General features: G+C 41.9%; 1 protein-coding gene across 1 annotated transcript in view; it reads right to left on the bottom strand.

The window, feature by feature from the left end:
• Positions 1-1,313: 1,313 nt before the first annotated feature.
• Positions 1,314-19,524, bottom strand: part of DEPTOR (DEP domain containing MTOR interacting protein) — a 65,896-nt gene continuing 47,685 nt past the window's right edge. The window contains exons 7-9 of the mRNA XM_026040734.1: positions 18,314-18,384; positions 17,708-17,812; positions 1,314-2,055 (exon numbers count right to left, since the gene is read on the bottom strand). Coding sequence (XP_025896519.1) covers positions 1,927-2,055; positions 17,708-17,812; positions 18,314-18,384 — 305 coding nt within the window. The 3' untranslated portion in view covers positions 1,314-1,926. The remainder of the gene's footprint in view (positions 2,056-17,707; positions 17,813-18,313; positions 18,385-19,524) is intronic.

Below are 19,524 nucleotides of genomic sequence, written 5' to 3'. Positions count from 1 at the left end.
AAAAAAAAAAAAAAAAAGGACAGGAAGGATTTGGGGAAGTATTAGTATTCCTGCATTCACAAACCCAAGGAATGGACACATCCCTGGGAGAAAAGGCTACTGATATTTTTAGTGGATTTCACTGACAGTTGCTACAATCTCATACAACATTCTGTGCTAGATTATTTTAGATGAACTGTATAATACCATTCGATATAGGTTATATATGTACATATGAACAAAATTTATTGAGGGTGCAAAAAAGATGAACAAGCGCTGCACTCAGAGTGCTCCCAAACATTTTCCTGCCTGGTTATTATCAAGAGAGCAGTTCCAGTTTTACGCCATTCCACACCGATAACACAAAGGGAAWATGTGTTGTTTCCTTGGTAGAAAATTAACCGTGGATATTAGAAACAAAGAACACGGGCTCCTACCTGCTGAGCTGCAAAGGGAAAGGATTCTGAGTCCTACTGTGTCCCCGATGAAATACGTAAGAGAGTGTGAGCGAGCAAAAAACATACTGCAAGGGCAATGTGTCAGTGAGAACAATTTTTAATGCAAAACATTCTTCAAAATTATTTGAGGGGTAAAAATACTTCTCCTACTCCCACAAATGAAGGATTTTTGGTACRCTCATGGAGAAGGTCAAGCTTTAATTTTGAAGTTTAGACAGCAGAGAAAGTCTGCAATATATATATATATTTATAATTTTGTGGACAGGATGTATATATTCATTTTGAAGATCAAAGAAAACCCATGCAATCTAACTACCACAAAGCCGAGAAATCACCTAACTCAGAAGAACATAGACTTTGTATACACATTAAAAAAAGATTTGTTTCAAAAATTTATCAACAAAGAAAGCCTACTGTTTGAATAAGAGTCAGTTAAATACATTTTATTAGTAATAGTGTCAATTGCAACTTATGTGGCAAGTCTGCAGTTTGCAAAACATGTGATGATTTAAAAGTGCTAACAAGTTTAACGTACWTTCAAGTACATTGCTTCAATTTGAAGTGGACTGCAGCATCTGAATGTCTCTCTGCTAATGTCTACACCGTGAACTTCCCCTTCTGACCCTCTAAATATTACRACTCTCCAAGGACCAAAGGTGTCCAGAATTTCTCCAAACTGACAMACACCAAGGCTGAGACACCTGTCCTTTGTACATAAGAAAAAATACCAACATTGCATATTTGAATATTTTGAGTACMTAAATCTGTGCCTGGGCACTTAAACAAACTGCCCAATTTTCAAAGGCCAAATTTTGTATAAAGTAAAAGTAGCTCATGCTTTTACAACATTTGTCTGGTTTTTGATTTTTCTTTCTAGAATAATCTCTGTATTCTATCAAGCCCAATCACTCATAGCAGAGTATCTTCTACAGCAAATGAGCACGTTTTCCATGTAGAGGCATTCACAGGTCGTTTGTGTTGGCACGCGATGCCGCCGGCATCCAGTCAAATTGCCTTTGCACAGGGAGAAAGCGACTGCCCCACACGTGCCTGGGACATCCCTGTGTGCCCAAAAAGTACCCGGAGGATGTTCACCCATGTCCACGTGCCATGCAAACCCTTTGCAGGATCCCCTCGGGCCAGCGCCTTCGCTTCTGTCATCTCCTGAAGYGCTTCATTCAGTGGCTGAAACGATGCCCAGCTCTTTGGAGAAGCTTGGGACCAGAGCAGGTTGGGTTGGACAGACACTCCAAAGGCCTCAACCTCCTCTCCAGCAGGCAAAGAAAAGTCCTAAGTGAAAATATGCTGGTATCTRTCGTTCACTTTGTAGCATAATAACCAGTGTTATTAGAGTTAATTGAAAGAGAATCCCCCTCCCCAAAAGCAAAATAAGTATTTAGCCACAGCAAAGTTTTGCCTCCTTGTGTCATGCTGCTTCATGTGCTTTGCTACTTCTCTCGTAAAAACRTCCAGCGAGAGACTTTTCTTTTCAGGACTCTATTTCTTCCATCACTTCCATCACTATAGTTCGAGGGCCGGTGAGGATGAGGTTGCTCACTGTCCTGTAATCCACGTGGAGAACGTTGAGGCCATTGACCGAAACGACAAATTGGCAAACCTGAGGAGAACAACAAGAGCAGAAGTTACGTACTGGGTTCTTTTTAATTATTTTGGGGGGTAAATTTTCACACACTAACATACTATCAACACCTGGGTCTGCATGAACTCTCGGCACTCTTAAGAAACACACTTTAGAATTAGCTGAGCAAGTTAATCTTACATAAAGCTTTTGGCAATACCAAATCACCTGTTATCCTTAGTTGACTTAAAGCCTTTCACAGAAACCAATCAATCAGACGACTTTTGGTAGTTAAGTAGATGTATGGGTCATGTTTGTTTCCGGGCTCAGAACAAAGTCTGAGCAGTGACCACACTAAATTCAAGGCCAGAACTTCCTCCAGGGTGACCTGACCTCAAAGGAACCAAGTTCTGGGAAATAATGTAAAGGAAGTTATAGCCACTCTGTTCCCAAACAGGTTAAAATGTCTCACTGGTTTCTGCATAAAAATGTACACATTCCCTTCTACTTTTTATGTGCATGTTCTCTTTTTTTTTTTTTCTCTCTGGAAAGCATGAACCATTWATCAATTTTAAATAAGCTAATATTTTGTTTTTAAAAACATATCAAATTCATGTATTGAAGATTTTTGCGGAACAGAGGCGTGTCAAAAATTCTTGACAGAAACATTCTGACCAACTCCACTATTCACCTTAATACAGTTAGGGAATACTGGAGAAAAAACTACAACATTGGAAAAATCTGAATAGGAGGGGAAAGGCAACAGCAATGATTCCTCAAGAAAACATTAAGCCTYCTCTGGTTCTAATCATAATACAAGGCTTGCTGAAAAGGTCAGAAACATGTAGTGATCGAGATCTACGTTTCTAATGACAAAAACACGGAGCCTAAAGCAATAATCTCATCCTGATGTTTCAGTGAAAAGAGCACGGTCACTAGAGGTTATCTGACTYTCACGTGATTCAGAGTCTGTGAGAGATAATATGAACAGATTTTCACTTTAAGAATTTTCACATTTTTTTTATACTTGAACTTTTTATGTTTAGGAAGAAACACAATACAGCAAATTATCTGGGGGAACTGGGAAGCCCCTCTGGTGCGTTTACCTTCCTAAAGCAGATTTCTTGCAACCCAAGTCAAGGCATTAAAGTTGTGTCTCAGCTACCTTCCCTTTGGTCTACTGAAACTCAGTTCATACTTGTGTACAACATGCAGCACGTAGCTATCAATGTTCCTTCTAAAGAAAATTACAGAGGAAGCAATGCCAATCCAAAAATGTAACATTCCATCAAAAATTCTACCAGTGATTTTTGTCCCTGCTGTTTGCAGCCTGTGCACAGGAGCGGTGGCAGCAGCCCCTAAAGGGGAGACTTTCAAGACATCCCCTAAAACTCCTCACTGACCTGCAGGGATGAAGATCCTGTGATTCAGCCTTACTGGTAGCCGAAACAAACACAGAAGTAGGGAGATAAGCTATGCCATTTTAGTCACTTCTGTGGCAGTAGGGCTGTATCTTTCCTATACATTTATATACTGTTTCAGCGGCATCTAGTATCAGTAAAACAGTTCGATTTCTGTGTGCAGGCATCTTCCCAGTCTTAAGGACTTTGGCTAAGATGGGCAGCTCATTATGCTGTCCAGTGTGCCACAATTAGAACTTAAGAGGTATGCCTAGTTAGGGTAAAATATYGAGTTTTGCAGTATCTATAGGTCACTCGACTCTCAGCAATTTCTCCTAATGCTTTCTGTGGCTTTCCAAGATTGTATCAAGTTTTACTGAATTATAGCTCCGGCTCCAAGATAATATTTGGGTTGATTTAAAACAGACCTGCAGAAATAACATTGCCTCTTCTGGCTTAGCGCCGTTTTGGGAAGCTGAAGGGCTGGCGTTCGTTTTACTGCTGCCTTTTCTCAGACTTCTCAAGTGACAGGGACCCCGGYGCATGGCACTCGCCTCTGCCCTGGGACAGGCCTGCAAGCATGTGATGGATAAATGTGCACACTGGGTCATGCCATGGGGGGCACTGGGGGACCCCAGGGAGTGTCTCTGGCAGAGGAACAGCTTTCCAGCCGCTTGCAAGGGAGGTGCAACAGGGTAAATGTGCAAGTTACAGACACTGCAGTCGTGTGAACTGTGATCCAGATACCCAAGGGTGAGTTTGTTGCTTAAAAAAGTCATGTGTACCTGCTAGACCTGTTTCGTTTAGCATATACCCCTGACAGTATTATTTATCATCATTAGCTGAAAGGAGCCCCTCTATGTTTTGCTTTGCGATGGATTCAAACGGCATATTGGTTTCACTCTTTTCTTAGTAAATAGGATTAGATGCAGAAAGCCCATCCAAGGCAGAACGAGCGAAATGCTGAGAGGACACCAAAACACAGGAGAGAGCACGTGCTCCCAAACCGCAACAAAAGACTGGCGAGGACAGGACAAGAGCTGAGCCTGAAGAGCCAATGTCCCCCTCTCCACTGCCAGCATTTCACCAGCGGTCCCAAAGGGGCGAGTTTCTGCCCAGTGCAGATCTGCCTTCTTCTGCAATCAGGAAACGTGGAGCCATTTGCTAGGTCCTGCTGTCGCTGCGTTCACAGCCCTGGGAGCCTTGGGATGCTGGAGTCAGTGGTGCCTTCAACACCGTCCGCCTTGCTTCCACACCGTCCTCCTTGCTCACAGTGATTCACTGCTACGCTATAAAAACACTTCAAAAATCTGCAAGYACTCAGCTCACAACTGAGGCTGGTTCCGGTTATGTTTAAGGGCTTTGTAACTGTAAACATGTAAAATTTCTCCGTTGGTTTTCACATATTGGTGAGCCTACTAGATAACAAAATAAAGATAAAAGAGACTGAAAGCGCCTTTGTTACTCATTTCCTCATAGTTCTCTAAGGAGCTTGAAAGGAGATAAGCACCGTTCTTATCTTATCTGTCAAACTTCAAGACATGACAAAACCCAAAATTAACTCCGAACATTTTGCTAGGCAGGATGTGGTGATACAAAAAACACATAAACAACAACAGCTAAATTAAATGGCAGGGAAACAAAAAGACTCACTTAACTACTTTTACTATTTACATTTTATATTAATAAACATTTTTGGCAACTATTCCTCTTTCCCACACTGTCCCACAGAATTACAGACAATAGAAARGGTATTGATGCTTTTGTCATTCTATGGGTTTGCAGCATCTCTTGTAGATCTGTCCGGAACCAGGTGTTCCCAGAAAAAAAAAAAAMCTCCAAAATCTAAAGTTAAATTTAAATTCAAATTTGATCAGAAAGAGAAAGCCATTAGGTTTCTCAGGACAYTTATCCTCCTCCTGAAGATGGCTASAAGGTCAGTTATAAAGTGCTGCTACTGTAGTGTTTATTGCCAAGGATGCTGCTGCACTGGGAGCTGGGCCATCCCTTTGATTTTTTATAGACACACTCTTTAGAAGGGTGCTGTGAAAGATCATAAAGAGCCAGAAGTTCCTGCCACAGTATTTGGCTTAAGTGACAATTGCCAAGTTTTTTGGAACCCTAAAAGCAGCATTTAATTTTATAGATTCAACTCATTCAATGAACGCAACCATTAATCATTAGTACTAACCAAGAAACAACTGCACAGAGTCAACAGATAACATATCTCCTAACAGCATCTTTTCAAGGTCACTTCAATTTGACAGAAATCTTCACAAAAATGAAAGATGTGTTTCCAGGGGCTCTCATTTGCACAGTGACCTGGACGCCGGGTTGGCGGCAACGCTGCCTGTGGGTAGTTTGGGGACTGCCCCTTGCAGCAGCCACAGAAACAGGCGCCGGGTTGGAAGGGCTGTGGTTTAAGGTGCTAATTCTCAGTTGATTTATCATTTCCTCTCAGCATCCAGATCAGGTCTAGAATCCCCTCTGATTTTTCATTGACCGTTTAAAAGAGCATAAACTCTGCAGCTCATGACCGTGTATGGACCAAGAAACCAACCTTACCAAATACGAAGCAGGCTTGAACACCCCAGACTCAAAGCTAYGTTTTGCAATGACATGCTGAAGACAGAGGCAAAATTGTCTACTTGAGTAATACCAAGGTTTTACCCAGTTATCTGGGTGGACAACAGGGTCTAAGGCTGCAGTCTGGTAGGTCTCGACCTGTAATTCATCTCCTTTGGCAAAACCGAGATGCCAAAGGTTTGGCAACCGAGATGCCAAGAGATCTTGGCCTTCGGTTTTGCCAAAGGAGATGAATTACAGGTCCCTCTGCAAGGTCCCTCTGCAGAGCCTGTTTGCACTACTGGGTGTTAGCAGCCTTCACAGACACAGAAACCTGTGACCAGCTCATTTCCACTGCTGGTGGGATGACCGCAGTCCAGGTGGCAATGCTGCATCACCAGCTGAGGGACACACAAGCCACGCTGACTGCTTTTACTCTGCTTAAGAAATTCACCCAAGATCTACGTAAAAACACACTGTTTAATGGGGAAAGCTACATAGAATTTAYGARTAAAATAAATAAATAAWWAATAAATAAATWAATAAATAAATAAATAAGAGCTATTTTCAACCCTGGCAAATCCTTACATGTAAGTTCCTGAGAACTACAAGGGAAAATACTAAAGGAAAGATTCTGTCAGAGCTACCCGAAGAGAATAATTCAATACGTTTACAGAATAAAATTGGTATCAGAACGTACAATGTAGCTATTTCCCTCCCCCAAAAAAMCAGTGTTAGTCTTTTTCCTTTCTCTGCACTAATGAAAATGAAAATAAAATCAACTTAAAATAAATGTCTGTTTAAATTTCCATTTTAGACATACCCTCCATAATTATAAATAAATGTTTTTTCCATGTCCCACTAATCCTACTTGGACAAGGATCAGCTGGCTGCTTTGAGTAGCTCAAGCTTATAATTATTTCATTATGGCATTTTAAAACTCACAGTGATCTTCCAGAACAAAAATTCTCCATGGACGAACAGCAAAAACAYGTATTTTGTAGGCTCAGCCTACATGAGAAGTCTGCAAGTTCCTCATTTCTTTTCCCCATCAGGTCATGCCGGCAGCGTCAAAATACAGAGCTAAGAAACCCTAATTGCAGTCACAAATGCAAGTGGTGGCCAAAAGATGTCCATTTTGCAATTATCGGAGACCTAGGGATGTCTCAAGCTCAATACTCAAAAAGTTCAGGTATCCACATTTTATAGGAAGCTTTTGAAAAGGGCCAAACACTGAGGGAAGTTTTGGGCCAAGTCTTGCAGTGTATCCGCAGCTATCACTTGCAAAAGGTGCCAAACTGCTGAAACTGAGAAGGAAAAGGCAATCAAACAAGCAAACATAAAAAGGGAAATATATATATATATTTATATATATATATATATTTTTTTTTAAACATCATTTGCTTAAAAAGATGATTCTTCTCCCCTGTGCCTATTTTTATATTGCATAGATATGTTTTAGTTTTCTCGGTTTGGCTGTCAGATTTTGGCAAACATTGGAGATTTTGGCACTGCAGGAATGAGATATCTGAATGTCAGCTTCTGGGGACATCCAAGCCACCAATCTTTAAAGAAATAGTGTTTCTTCAATGCAGTTTTCCCACCCTTTCCTTCCTCTTGCTGCTTTGGCAGTTGCTAGGAACATCTGATCCCATTCCTGCCCCTTGAGAACARGGCAAACCTCTCCCGCTTGGGCATGTAGCTGAGATATGTGCAGGTACACGGGTCACCCTTTCATAGTGACTGACAGCCTACATATATGCAGATAGGCAGGTTGCTCTTTTTTAATAAGTAACCCAGAGCTATAAACCCCGGGAATGCCAGTGCTCAGCAAAGAGCCCAGGCCGCACCAACGCTGCGTACGCCGCCGCACAAGATCCCCAGCGAGATACAAGATTAACCTCCTAAATAAAAGCAAACACAAACAGTCTGGAGTTATCTGCTCCCAGGCCCCTAATCTGTCACACTGGAACGAGGAAAAGGGATAGAAATCAGAAGTCCTAAAAGCTGCATTTCCATTTAGATCTCTCTTTTGCTGTTCTTTTTTTTTTTTTTTAACCGGAACTCATGCAATCTGTGCCGCACTGGTAAATCAAAGCTGGAACCTGACAACTTGAAAACTACTGTATGTCACCCAGAGGTTAAAAAGGGAAATTGTGCCGTGTCCCTTTCAACATAGCTGAGGTTGCCTCATGAAAGAGAAGAAATTGCAGCTGTGTGCTCAGCCCTAAATATCTCCAGCAACTGTGTAATTGGCTGCGGAGGGGGTGGTGTGGGAGCAGGCGAGGATCCAGCTCTTGCATAAACACCGGCTTTTCTCTCTAGGGAGATGCACTTCTGGTTCAATCTTTACACTAGAGTTAGGCTGACCTACTGTCACATCCCCGTGCCAGCAAGTGTTCACTAACTGAGCATGGCGCAGAGCATGACAGAGACGACCAGAGAAGCACAGGGAACTGCACAGTYATCGCGCCGCGCCTGGATCTGCAACAGCAGCCAGGTGGGGACCTGCAAATCAGGATTTCCCCAGTGCAACATGAACCTAACTGAGAGACAGATTTTCAAAGAGCCTCGGAATTAGCTGAAGCCTCTCCCTCCCTCCTCGCCACCAGGTTTCAATGGGAATTTTAGGTTGCAGTCACAGGATGGAAGGAGATGGACTAGGAGTCCTCAAGAGGTTTCCTCCCTCCAGAAGAGGCGGCCTCGGGCCTGCACACAAGGCTTCCATAAATCAGGGCTAGGGAAAAGGGAAATTCCGGTTGCTGGTGGCACTCCCTGGAATCCGGCATGTTCAAGGATTGACTTAATCTGAGCCCAAGCGAAATGCCCACAGGTAAAGGAGAGCCAGACCAAGCAAGTCAGGGCCAGCATGCTTCATTTTACAGATGCTTTTGCTATCGTGTGTAATTTTATGCCTACCACAGAATAGCCCTGAAAATGATAAAAAGTTCAGACAGCTAAAGATGAATCTGGGTGAAATACTGCACAAGTAGGCAAAGAACAATGAGTCTTAGCTTAGAAATACTTTCTGTTTATGCTTGGGTTGACTTTTTTTTTTTTTTTTTCTGGTATATCTCCACTTTACTACAGTAACTGTAGCTACACTTAATCCTAAAACACTCGTTTTTAAGGAATTTACAAACCATATAAAAATTTACTTCAAGGTCAACTGTAGCTAGGCCGAACTCACGAAATGTCGTTAGTTTAGGGCCCTTTCTGCTTAAACAAAACAACCCCCAAAGCAGCCAAAACAACCAAGATACAAGTCTGGCCGTATCTATCCTGGGCACCGCCGTATCCTGCAGTATCAAGACCGTAATGAGCACAAATGGTCTGCACCATTTGGGACAAACAGCTGCTCTCTGTTTTTGCAGACAAAAGTGCAATTGTTTTCCCATGTGTCTGASCAGCTAAACAGAGCCTTGGCTTTAATGCAACATGTTTCCCTAATTATTTGCTTATATTATTAAAGGAAGCCAGCTTGTGTCTTGAGCAGCAACGGGGGAACACAATAAGAATTGTGATGAAGGGGCCTATTAAGGCCACACTGACGAGTGGCCTCCATCGCTCTGAAGGATTCACTGCAAATAGCCCCGCGCTACAAGTGAAAGAGCAGCTGAGGCCTCTTCAAGGCTTCAAGTRACACTTAATATATTGCAACCAGGCCTAATAATACAAAATGCTCTTAATCCTCAACAGCGAGCAAAAGCTGCTCAGCACTTGGCTGTATGAGGATCTAATTTGCTGCTTACTTATAGAAATCGCTGATAGGTCTCTTTTTTACTTGAAATTTTTCTGCAGAAATCTAGCAGCAGGTCAAGTCTTTTAGATGACAGTCCACTCCTTAGGAGCCCTGACTACCTAACAGCGACTGGCAAAAGTGAAAGCCAGCTCAGGCAAGTGTAAGATCACAGCTGTCCTGTCTGGCACTAAATCTCACCATTAAAAGGGCTCTAGACCATGCAGGGATTCGAGCACTGCAGGCAGACACAAGCACTGCTCTGTTCCCCAGTGCAGCTGAGTGTGCGGCTGCTTTCTCTCCATCTGAATGGGGACAACTGTAGGGCTCCAGAAACCACCAAGAAAGGCCTTTCCTAAGGGTGCCTGGGATACAGCTAGCTGGGTTGCCAGGCCAAAAGCCTCCACTTACACATGAAGAATTTGTAAATCCACCTCTTATCAAAATAATGTGATTTAATTTAAAAAATGAAAAAAAAAAAAAAAAAAGAAAAAGGTAACAACTTCCAATTCTGAGCCTGCAGGCTTTTTCTTTTCTGGTTTGTATTCGCTATTGATAAGAAGGATGCAATGTAGAGACACAAGCACAACAGGTCACTTGTTGCCCARCTGCATTTTAGGTGACTGGTCTATAAACAAGATAAATTCCAGTGTTATCTACATCACTGTAAATGCAGAAGGCAGAGCTCTGGTGCACTACAAAACACTCCTTATTTGCTTAAGACTTTGGGTCTTGTCAAGGAAAAAAGTATTACTTTATTGCTTAGTAAAGTTTTGTCTATTTTAAATCAGTTTTTAGAAAAAAATAATGTAAAGATTATTGGAAATTTARTATTGGAAATATAATAGCACTTCATGACTTTCATAGGTCAGGATGGATGTAAGTAAAACTGTCATGAATTGGAGTTCTGTAAGTTTAGAAAAAATGCAAATTCATTGTTAAAGGTGAAACTTGCCCCCAAAATGTGAAACCAATTCCTTTTCCTTTTTCTATTTTACACTCTGCCTTAACTCCTGCTAAGCATAACAGTTCCCCTGCAGAGACTAGTATGGCTCTTGTTCAAAAACAGCACTGAAAACCAAGGGGAGTGAAAAGCACTGAGAGGTTCCTCTTGGTTTTCTTTCCCGGTAGAGGTCCATGGTTTATGCTGGAGTGATGCATGAGCGCTGTGCTGCCCTGCTGCACAGGAGCAGATATTTCCCCACAAAATGCAACGGGGGCCTCCCCATGCAGAACTGTGACTCCTTTACACAACCTGACAGCCTCAGCAAGCACCTAGCCTGCAGTTCAGGATATTATTTTTAATTGCCCTCATGTCCACTGGCTCAGAAGACAGTCCATCCATGCACACGCAGCCCAGCACCACATCTACTTGGTGGTGACTGTGCACCCAAAGCCATGGGTCTGCAGAGGCCTGGAGTTCACATAATCATCCAAAATGCTTTCCTAAGTCCTGGGGGCTCTCAACAGATGCCTTAAAGCAGGTTAATCCTGAAGCTACTCTGTGGAGAATGGCATGTGGCTTCCACCACAGAGGAAAARGGACTGAGTAGTTGGTGCCGCAAGGGACAGAGAAGAGACTACTCAGCTCCCAGACTGAGGTTCCCAGTGACAAGGGAACAGGCAGGATGCTGAGGAAATCTCTCTTCTTTTTTTTCAAGCAACCTAAAGATAGTGCATTAATGCAAAGGATAATCAAGGTCTAAGTCTTTACAAGGTCGTAGTTTTCTGCAGTGAAAGCCCAGGAAAGATTTGTCAAACCTTGTGTCCTTTTGGCAACCAAATAAAGTTCTGGCAGTGACGCAGAGCACAGCTCTCGAGATCACTTTTTTCCCTCTTTAAGAGAAGCCACGAGTGTGGTGAGATCACTGAATTTACAGGCAGGAGGAAATGTGTGAGATGCTGCCTGTTGCCCAGGAGTCACTGTAGAAAAGATTTTGCTCTTCCTGAAAGGCTCTGCCTAGTAATTAACTGTAATTAGAGGTACCTGAAGGTGTCTGCTCTGTGCAAGTGGCTTCCAAAATCCCTAAGGGCTCAATTAGATTTCTTGAGTCCAACGCTACTTCCATGGCAGATAAGGGTAATGTTTCCACAAACTAAACAGCCCGTGATTCAGTGCTCAAAATGCAGACTGTGTTGCCACCAAAACTTAGCAAGACAATAATCCTGATATAATTACAGTACTGGARGCTTGGGATGAAGACACAAATTACTGAAAAGAGGAAACAGGACCTACCCTAAAAACACTCAGAACTGTTTGTTTAAGTTACTGAAACACACCCACTGGAAATGGAAACTTGAAGGCAATCACAGAGGCATCAGRACAGCTCATTCCTTGAGCAAATAATGACCGTGGGCCACAAAGAGAAGGACAATACAGAGTAAGAAACCCCCCTGGCAGAGAATCATGYGTGGATGAGGAAGGTATGGGGACTGCTATATGTACTGTTAAACAGTCACCAAGGACAAGCTGCCACCAAACCACTTCACATGGTGGTGGCAGAGCTGAGTATTTTTACATGCACAAAATTTTGATATCTTCCTATTTCTGTTGAATCAGTATGCTACTGCCTAACACAGCTGCCTGACTACATTTTTCTTTAGAGTATTTTAGAAAAAAAAAATCCTGCTAGAGATCAGTTTTTTAAAAAATAGCACCCAAAATGTTGACCAGGGTGTTCTTCATCTGTTTGTGCCATGTCCTAATGTGACAGACTACTTGTCGGGTGCAAAATTCACAAGATGTTCAAGCCTCACAGATAATGTTCCCCGCTCATTCTTCCCTGTGATGGCAATTAGCACATAATTCTGAGGTTCTGGACAGAGCTGCATAAGGCAAAGGCTGGAGCCACAGTTTGTTTAATTGTCTTTAGACTTTTCAAAATATAAATAGATTTTGTGGTAAAGCATCAAATCTACGTCTGTGATTTCTCTAAAGTCTTGATTAGGTGCTTGAATCTACTGCCCACRTCTCCATGGAGGAGAATGGAGTTTTATGAGCTAAACACCACTAAGAGTTGGGTCACTGGCTTAAGGAGACTTGTTTGAAATGTGTATATACATTTCTATTCAAGCACCCCTGTAGTGACATTCATCACGCATAGTTCTATGCACATTTAGCTCTGCTGCTTCTCTATTTATGGATAAGCTACTCCCTTCTGAGTGCTCACATTACTAGATACAGTCATTTGGAATTTGCTCTAATGTAATTATCAAATTCAGCAGCTAGCTGATAACACAACTAAAAGAAAATATCAACCTGCTTCAGTGTTTTCATGCCATAATTGAAAACAGATGGCAACTCATGTAATTTATGCTTTTCTACAATCAGTAACATGTTGGTGTAAGATAAGAATTCTTAGACTCTATTGCATCTGCTTCAGCAACACCATATGCTATTGCTCAGTATAAATATTTATCCAAATCTACTTCATCTTCTCATTTAAAGCTCAGTCACATGAGATAATGAGAGCACCCTTTGGGTACCTTCAATTAGCACTGAAGTCATCTCCCAAGAGGTACTTTTGGTGCTAGGCCTTTAGCCTAGCTAAAAGCCTAGCACCAAACATTAGGATATTTTCCCTCCCCTAAGCCTAATGGAGAAGTTTAAAGGCAGGCTTCTTTGTTGTGCCATATTTATGCAATATAAATTCCAGTCTTCAAGCTCCTGCTAGTTGCCTTCAGAAGTTAGGAAACATTTCCTCCCTTGTGATGCCCAATCTCTTCTATTTTTCCTGACTCTGTAAAACATTGGAATTTCATGACAGAAATTTGTTCCTGGGGGAATAAAATTATTTCAGGCTGTTTAGGGTGGCTCCTCTTGCTTGTCAAACTGAGAAATCGATAGGTTTGGGGCAAGGAAGAATTTTTCTCTGAGGTTAGGCTGGCCAGGGCCATGGTGTGGGTTTTGCTTTTCTGTGCAGCATGGGCTATGTTCAGCCTCCAGAGAATTTCACGGTTCAAATTTCTTGCTATTGCAGGAATGCAAGACACTGGCAATTCCTCTGATGCTTTGTTCACTTTTTGCCACTCATTTGGCACCTTATACTATGTAGCTTTCAGTGCTTTACGTTGCAGACTTTTAGTATTTTGTACCTGTGGCAATATTTGGACTCTGAGTATAAGAACATACTACCTGTCTTCCTTCAACAGGGAAACTGGGTTTGATGACCTGGAGGGACTCTGGCAGCAGTATTTTCCACAAAACAGTGACTACTCAGTTACATGAGAGATTTGGCTCTTACTCTGCTGAGGATCCTGACCTGAAATAATCATCTGTGAATGTAAGAGAACATGACACAGGAAGAAAATTTATGAGGCTGACCTCCTGTCTGAGCCAGCTTGTAAAGATCACAAGGAGAGCGGGGACACGCTGCGATGACACTGACTGCAAGCTAAGCCCCAAACTGTGCTCAAACTGGAGAAGGTGGTACCAGTGACCAGACACAGTCCCATGCTGTCTACAGAAACAAAGAGGAACTAGAAGAGGGTTGGAGAAATGGACTTGACCGTTGAGAATTTCGCCAATAGAAAGACCTTATATGTAAGAGCGATAAATATTAAATTGCTTACAATCGAGCCAAGGAATCAGATATTCTTTACCTTTCTCCAGAGGTCAGAGCTGGGCACTGATTTCTGCAACCGGAGGCAAAAGCAGAGCATTAGTGATTATTTGTCTCTCTCTCATGTCTCACACTAAGCAGGATCTGCTAGATTTCCCATGCACTGTTGTGGTGACGCCACATAAAATAACAAAAGCAAGATTTAAGTGGTAACTTAAATCTCTAGCTTTAAGCCCAGTTGTGTAGTTATTCAAAAAAACTCTCAAAAACAGAAATCACTTTGCAGAATAAAGCCCTAAAACAGTGAAAAAGAGTCTTCCTGACAACTGGCGCTGTTCAGTGGTGCCATCAACAGACACCTGGATTTTGCAGCCAGTCAGTGCTGAATATTAAAGCAAGCTGGGAACTTCCAAACTCTGCTGCTGCTGTCCTGCAGTCTTAGTTTGCTGAAAACAGCACAGAGCAAACCAGAGCTGTGGATAACTTAGAAGTAGGTATCACAGCACTGACTTCTAGCACAGCCCTTGGGTTGCCTCCAGCCACCACTTGCTAACCTGCAGGCACCAGTTATGCCATTTGCAACACTGTCATGGGCAACTGTGCTCCAGGAAACCAGGTCTAAAACCACTTGAATCAAGCTGGCTGACAATGGATTTATTAAATTATTTGGTCTGCTTCAAGCATGAAACCTCAAACTACAAATGGCAAGTGCATTTAACAAGCCTAGAAGAGGTATCTAGCCTTAAACCCTCAAAAATATCCTCTCACACTCCCTTGGTGGACTATCCTAGTATGTATTTTCTCAGGTTTAAAGGGCCTTAAAATTCTCCCAGAAGAGGATGTTACGTGTAGTAAGAAGGCAAGTGCTGCCAGGCTAGACCTGTATATGTCAGGAAGATGGGTGCATCCCAGCAACACAGCACGATGTGTTGACCATGCAACTCAGCTCTTCAGCAGTGTGAAATTTCTACCACAGATCTCAATTTACAGAGCTCTGGAGCAGGCCAGGAACCCAAGCAAGACCAAAAGCAAAGCAAGACTGCACAGAGCSCTTCAGGAAAATGGAGCCTATAACATTTACTCCTTTAGATAATATATGACAGAGATTTAAGTACACAGAGATTGTGTAGGCTGTAGTCTTCTCAAACAAGCTGTCCAGCATAAGGCAAAGACAGGTACATAATTCTCTSTAGCAGAGGTAAGTGCAAAACCACAAGCTTTAGACACTCTCCCAAAACGGTTACACTTGATACATCCCCCTCAGAGGAAAAACCCTGCTGCTACTGCCAAGAACTTTTCTGCAAATTGCAATGCCAAGTGTTGGCTCTTCTTCAAATTCTTGCCCTTTTCATCATAGCCAACTTTCCTTGTTAGAGTTTCTTGRTGTAGTACTCAAGGCAACACCAGCAGACAAAAGCCTCTTACACCAGTCCAGGCCTTTCTTTTAGAAGTAGCTTTGCCTAATATCTTGTTTTCAAAATGCCCATCTCCCAGCTTTTACACTGAGGAAGATTAATTTTTGACGAGCTGTCATCATAAAGCATGTCATGTCATATAATCCCTTAGCTTGGCTAGATCGAAGAAATCTGCAAACAGATGGGTTAAGTGCCATAGATTTTCAAAAAAGCAACAACAAAAAAATCAAATACTGTATGACAATTTACATACCTATTGTCATGGGAACACATCAACAAAAAACTTATTTTTGAAGGAAACTGGCAGATCATCACTAGAGTCTAAAGGCRCTTTTGAAAATGGAAAAGCAACTTTGGTGTCTACATAGGGACTCGTCTTATTTATTGGCCACAATATTTTACGTGCAATTTTGCTCCAAAAAAGGGATTTTATGTAAAGATAGCACCTTTGCAAATAATAAGATCTGGTCTTTATGCAAATTCATGCAATATACCCCAATTTTAGGAGCCAAGATACTATTTACTTCCCTCCGAACCATGGAGTCTTCACATGCTCTTACATCACTATATTTGTGTAACCCCATTGGGATACATGAGYACATTGCGAACACAAATGGAAAACCCAAGAACATAATTTTATATATAAAAGCTGCTTCAGAGGCAAAGAACTCAGCTTMATCCAAGTGTCTTGGTGTACCACTGCAGGGCTGTCGGCATGAAACTAGAAGCAAAAATACAGCAAAATGCCACAGTCTTCAGCTGCCCAGCTCAGAAGTGAAATCTCTAAGATTACACACATAAGAACATAGTGCTATTTTTACAAGTCAAGTTTCAGAATAGATCTACTTTATTGCTAGATGTGATAAAGAGAGTAAATGATGAAGTACTAAACTCTGGATTCTAGGTCTCAGAATATTCACACAAATGCATTCATTATTATTAAATTAAGATCTTCAAGTTTTAGGAAGAAATACTGCTTGGAATTGATACCATTCATAATCAAAACTGTAAAATTATATATATATATATAAAATACATGCAAAATTCCAGGTTCCTCAGGAATGAGGTCATCTGTCAGCAGGGTGTGTGGGATGTACACAGGACCTGATCCACAACAGCAGGCAAGTCAATGAGCTCTACATAAACCTTGCCAGGGAATTTATAATTATTTATTCTTAAATCATGCATAAAAGCATTTTAGCTCTTTATGAAAGTTCAGCAGTGGCATAACTTCTTCTCTCCAAAATCTCTGTCCTGAATCTTAAGCCCTTTACAGTTAACATGTAACTATGTATGCTAGCTTCATTCTGGAATAGTCATGGCTCATTTTGTGTCTTCATATAGGAAGTGCTGAAGCTATAGAGCAAGAGCCCAAGTTGCAAAACAGAGGGGAAAGTGGTTAGAAATTGTGCAGAGCAGGAAGGAGATTAGCAAACGATAAAGAAAAACAAATGGAAAGAGCAAGAAAGCAACTTGGAAAAAAACAGATGACCTTCACTTGAGAAAAGGGATTGAAAGTATCTCAAGAACAGAAGAAAAAAAATGAGAGGAAGGCAAAACGTGACTGGAATTACTGCTCAGAAATGCCTGCAACAGAGGGAAAGAGTTTGACAAGCAGAGAGCAGAAGCACACAGAATCACAGACTCACAGAATGGTTGAGGTTGGRAGGGACCTCTAGAGATCATGTAGTCCAACCCCCTGCTCCAGCAGGGACACCCAGAGCAYGGGGCACAGGGYGGCATCCAGGCGGGTTTGGAAGATCTCCAGAGAAGGAGACTYCACMACCTCCCTGGGCAGCCTGTTCCAGGCCTCTGTCACCCTCACAGGAAAGAAGTTCCTCCTCACATGGAGATGGAACTTCCTGTCTTGTAACTTACACCCATTACCCCGTCTCCTGTCACTGGCCACCACTGAGAAGAGCTTGGACATGTAAGTGCCCAACAGACAACGTTCCAGCGTGCTGAGAGGTGATCCGAGCAGCCCGCAACGTGCCACGTCCCCTGCCCTACCTTCATGCCCGCGGCGGCGGCAGGTCCGCTCGGGTCCACGGCCTGGATGTGGCAGGGCTTGCTGCCCCGCACCACGAAGCCCCAGCCCACGGCGTCGCCGACGATCTGCAAGGAGGACAGCGGCAGGAGGAAGGCAGCAATGGAACCAGTTCTTTCATTTGGCACAGAAAGCCTTTTGCCTTTTGATAATTTTTTTCAGTGTTCTGAGATGCTGTAAAAGCATTGCTTGCAGTAACCAGGTCCAAAACCAGCTTTTCAGAAAGGCTTTTGTTTTGAATATGAATCAAAATTTCTGTATCATAGACCAGAAATAGTACACATACATAGAAATAGGGTAGATCATTAAGCTTGAAGCTTAAGTGAGTTTGTCTAATACAAGTATTAATGGATTTGTGTAATTTTACTCTCCATTTAAGTCAGCATTACTACATTGGTGCTAGTGWCAGGATAAACAAGTGCAGAATCAGACCTGAAATGTGTGGCAGTGCAGATAATGGACTCAGAGATTTTAAAGCACTGTTCTTAGAAACTGCAAATAAGCTCTAGTTTTCCCATCAGAAAACGCCTGTTGGGACTATCTTATAAAGAAAAATACTGGAAACGTACTGTGAAAGTTTTTCTCACATACGGGGCTCCAGGCATCAGGAGCTCATCAGCAGTCACTGGTCTCTTTAATACTGCAAAGATACATAAAAGAATGTTTAGTATAATCATTTCTCCAGATTTTTTTCATAATAAACTACTCTAAAATAGGATATGGGGGTTCAACGCCTTTTTGGTCTTACTTCAGTTCTCACAGACTGGCTTAAAAGTAGCACAAGAACCAAGAAAGTTAGAATGTACTGCACTTAGACATGAGAAGAAATACCAGTCTGTGCCCTCTGTGTGATTCCCCTTTGCTCTGCTACGTTGCACAGTAGTTTTCCTTGAGCCAAGTTAAAGTTCTGCCAAATCAAACCAATACTGTCCTGCGTTCATGTTTTATCTGTCTGGCTGGCTTTCACAGAACAGAGGGCCAAGGAGAAATATGTGTTGTTTATTACATTTGCTTGCTTCTCCTTTAAACTTGTAAGTGCTTTTCTTTCTTAGCAGTAAATACTTTTCATGATGTCTGACTTTTAAGTCACAGGTGGAAGATAACATTTCTCACAGATGGTGTTCAAAGATGGTTGTGAATTTCTTAATAACATTCATGGGAGTTGGAAGAATTCTAGAATACAAATCATTATCTTTTGCCCACTGCATTTTGACAAACTGTTATTAAGCCAGAGTTATACTTTGCAGAGCATACCTGTTCTTAAAAAAAAAAAGGAATGATTATATTCATTCATCAAATCAGAAGCAGATTAATCGTGCACACAGGACTCCCTTGCATGCCACCCTTCATTATATCTTCAGAAATTTGTTGCTGTTGTTCATTATTCTACATGACTGGCCAAGTCATGACCTGTTTTTCTTGAAATGTTTACGTGCAACAGAACTCACCTGACAGTATATCCCTATCTTGTGTTTATTCACATACTGTACAGCTAAATGTCCTAGTTCCAGAAACCAGGAAACTGTTTGCTGAAAATGCTTTATAGCCCAGCAGAAGGGTAAGAGTTTTCCCATAAGATTTGCATCTGACAGCCCTGTGTTAACCTGTGCAAGACGATATGTCAATCGGTAGCCTGCACTGCTGCTAATTGTACAATTCTTAAAAATAAGCCCTTGTCCTCTTTAAAATATGAGTCTGTTTAAGCTATTCACAGTCTGAAGAGCAATCCTAAGGGAGCATTTGTTAAAAAAAGAAAGGAAGAGGAAGAGGAAAGGGAAAG

The sequence above is a fragment of the Nothoprocta perdicaria genome, unplaced genomic scaffold (genome assembly GCF_003342845.1).
Source record: "Nothoprocta perdicaria isolate Ctin4 unplaced genomic scaffold, notPer1 scaffold_263, whole genome shotgun sequence".
NCBI lineage: Eukaryota > Metazoa > Chordata > Aves > Tinamiformes > Tinamidae > Nothoprocta > Nothoprocta perdicaria.
Note: the sequence above shows the minus strand (reverse complement) of the source record. Positions and strands in the feature narration are given on the sequence as shown.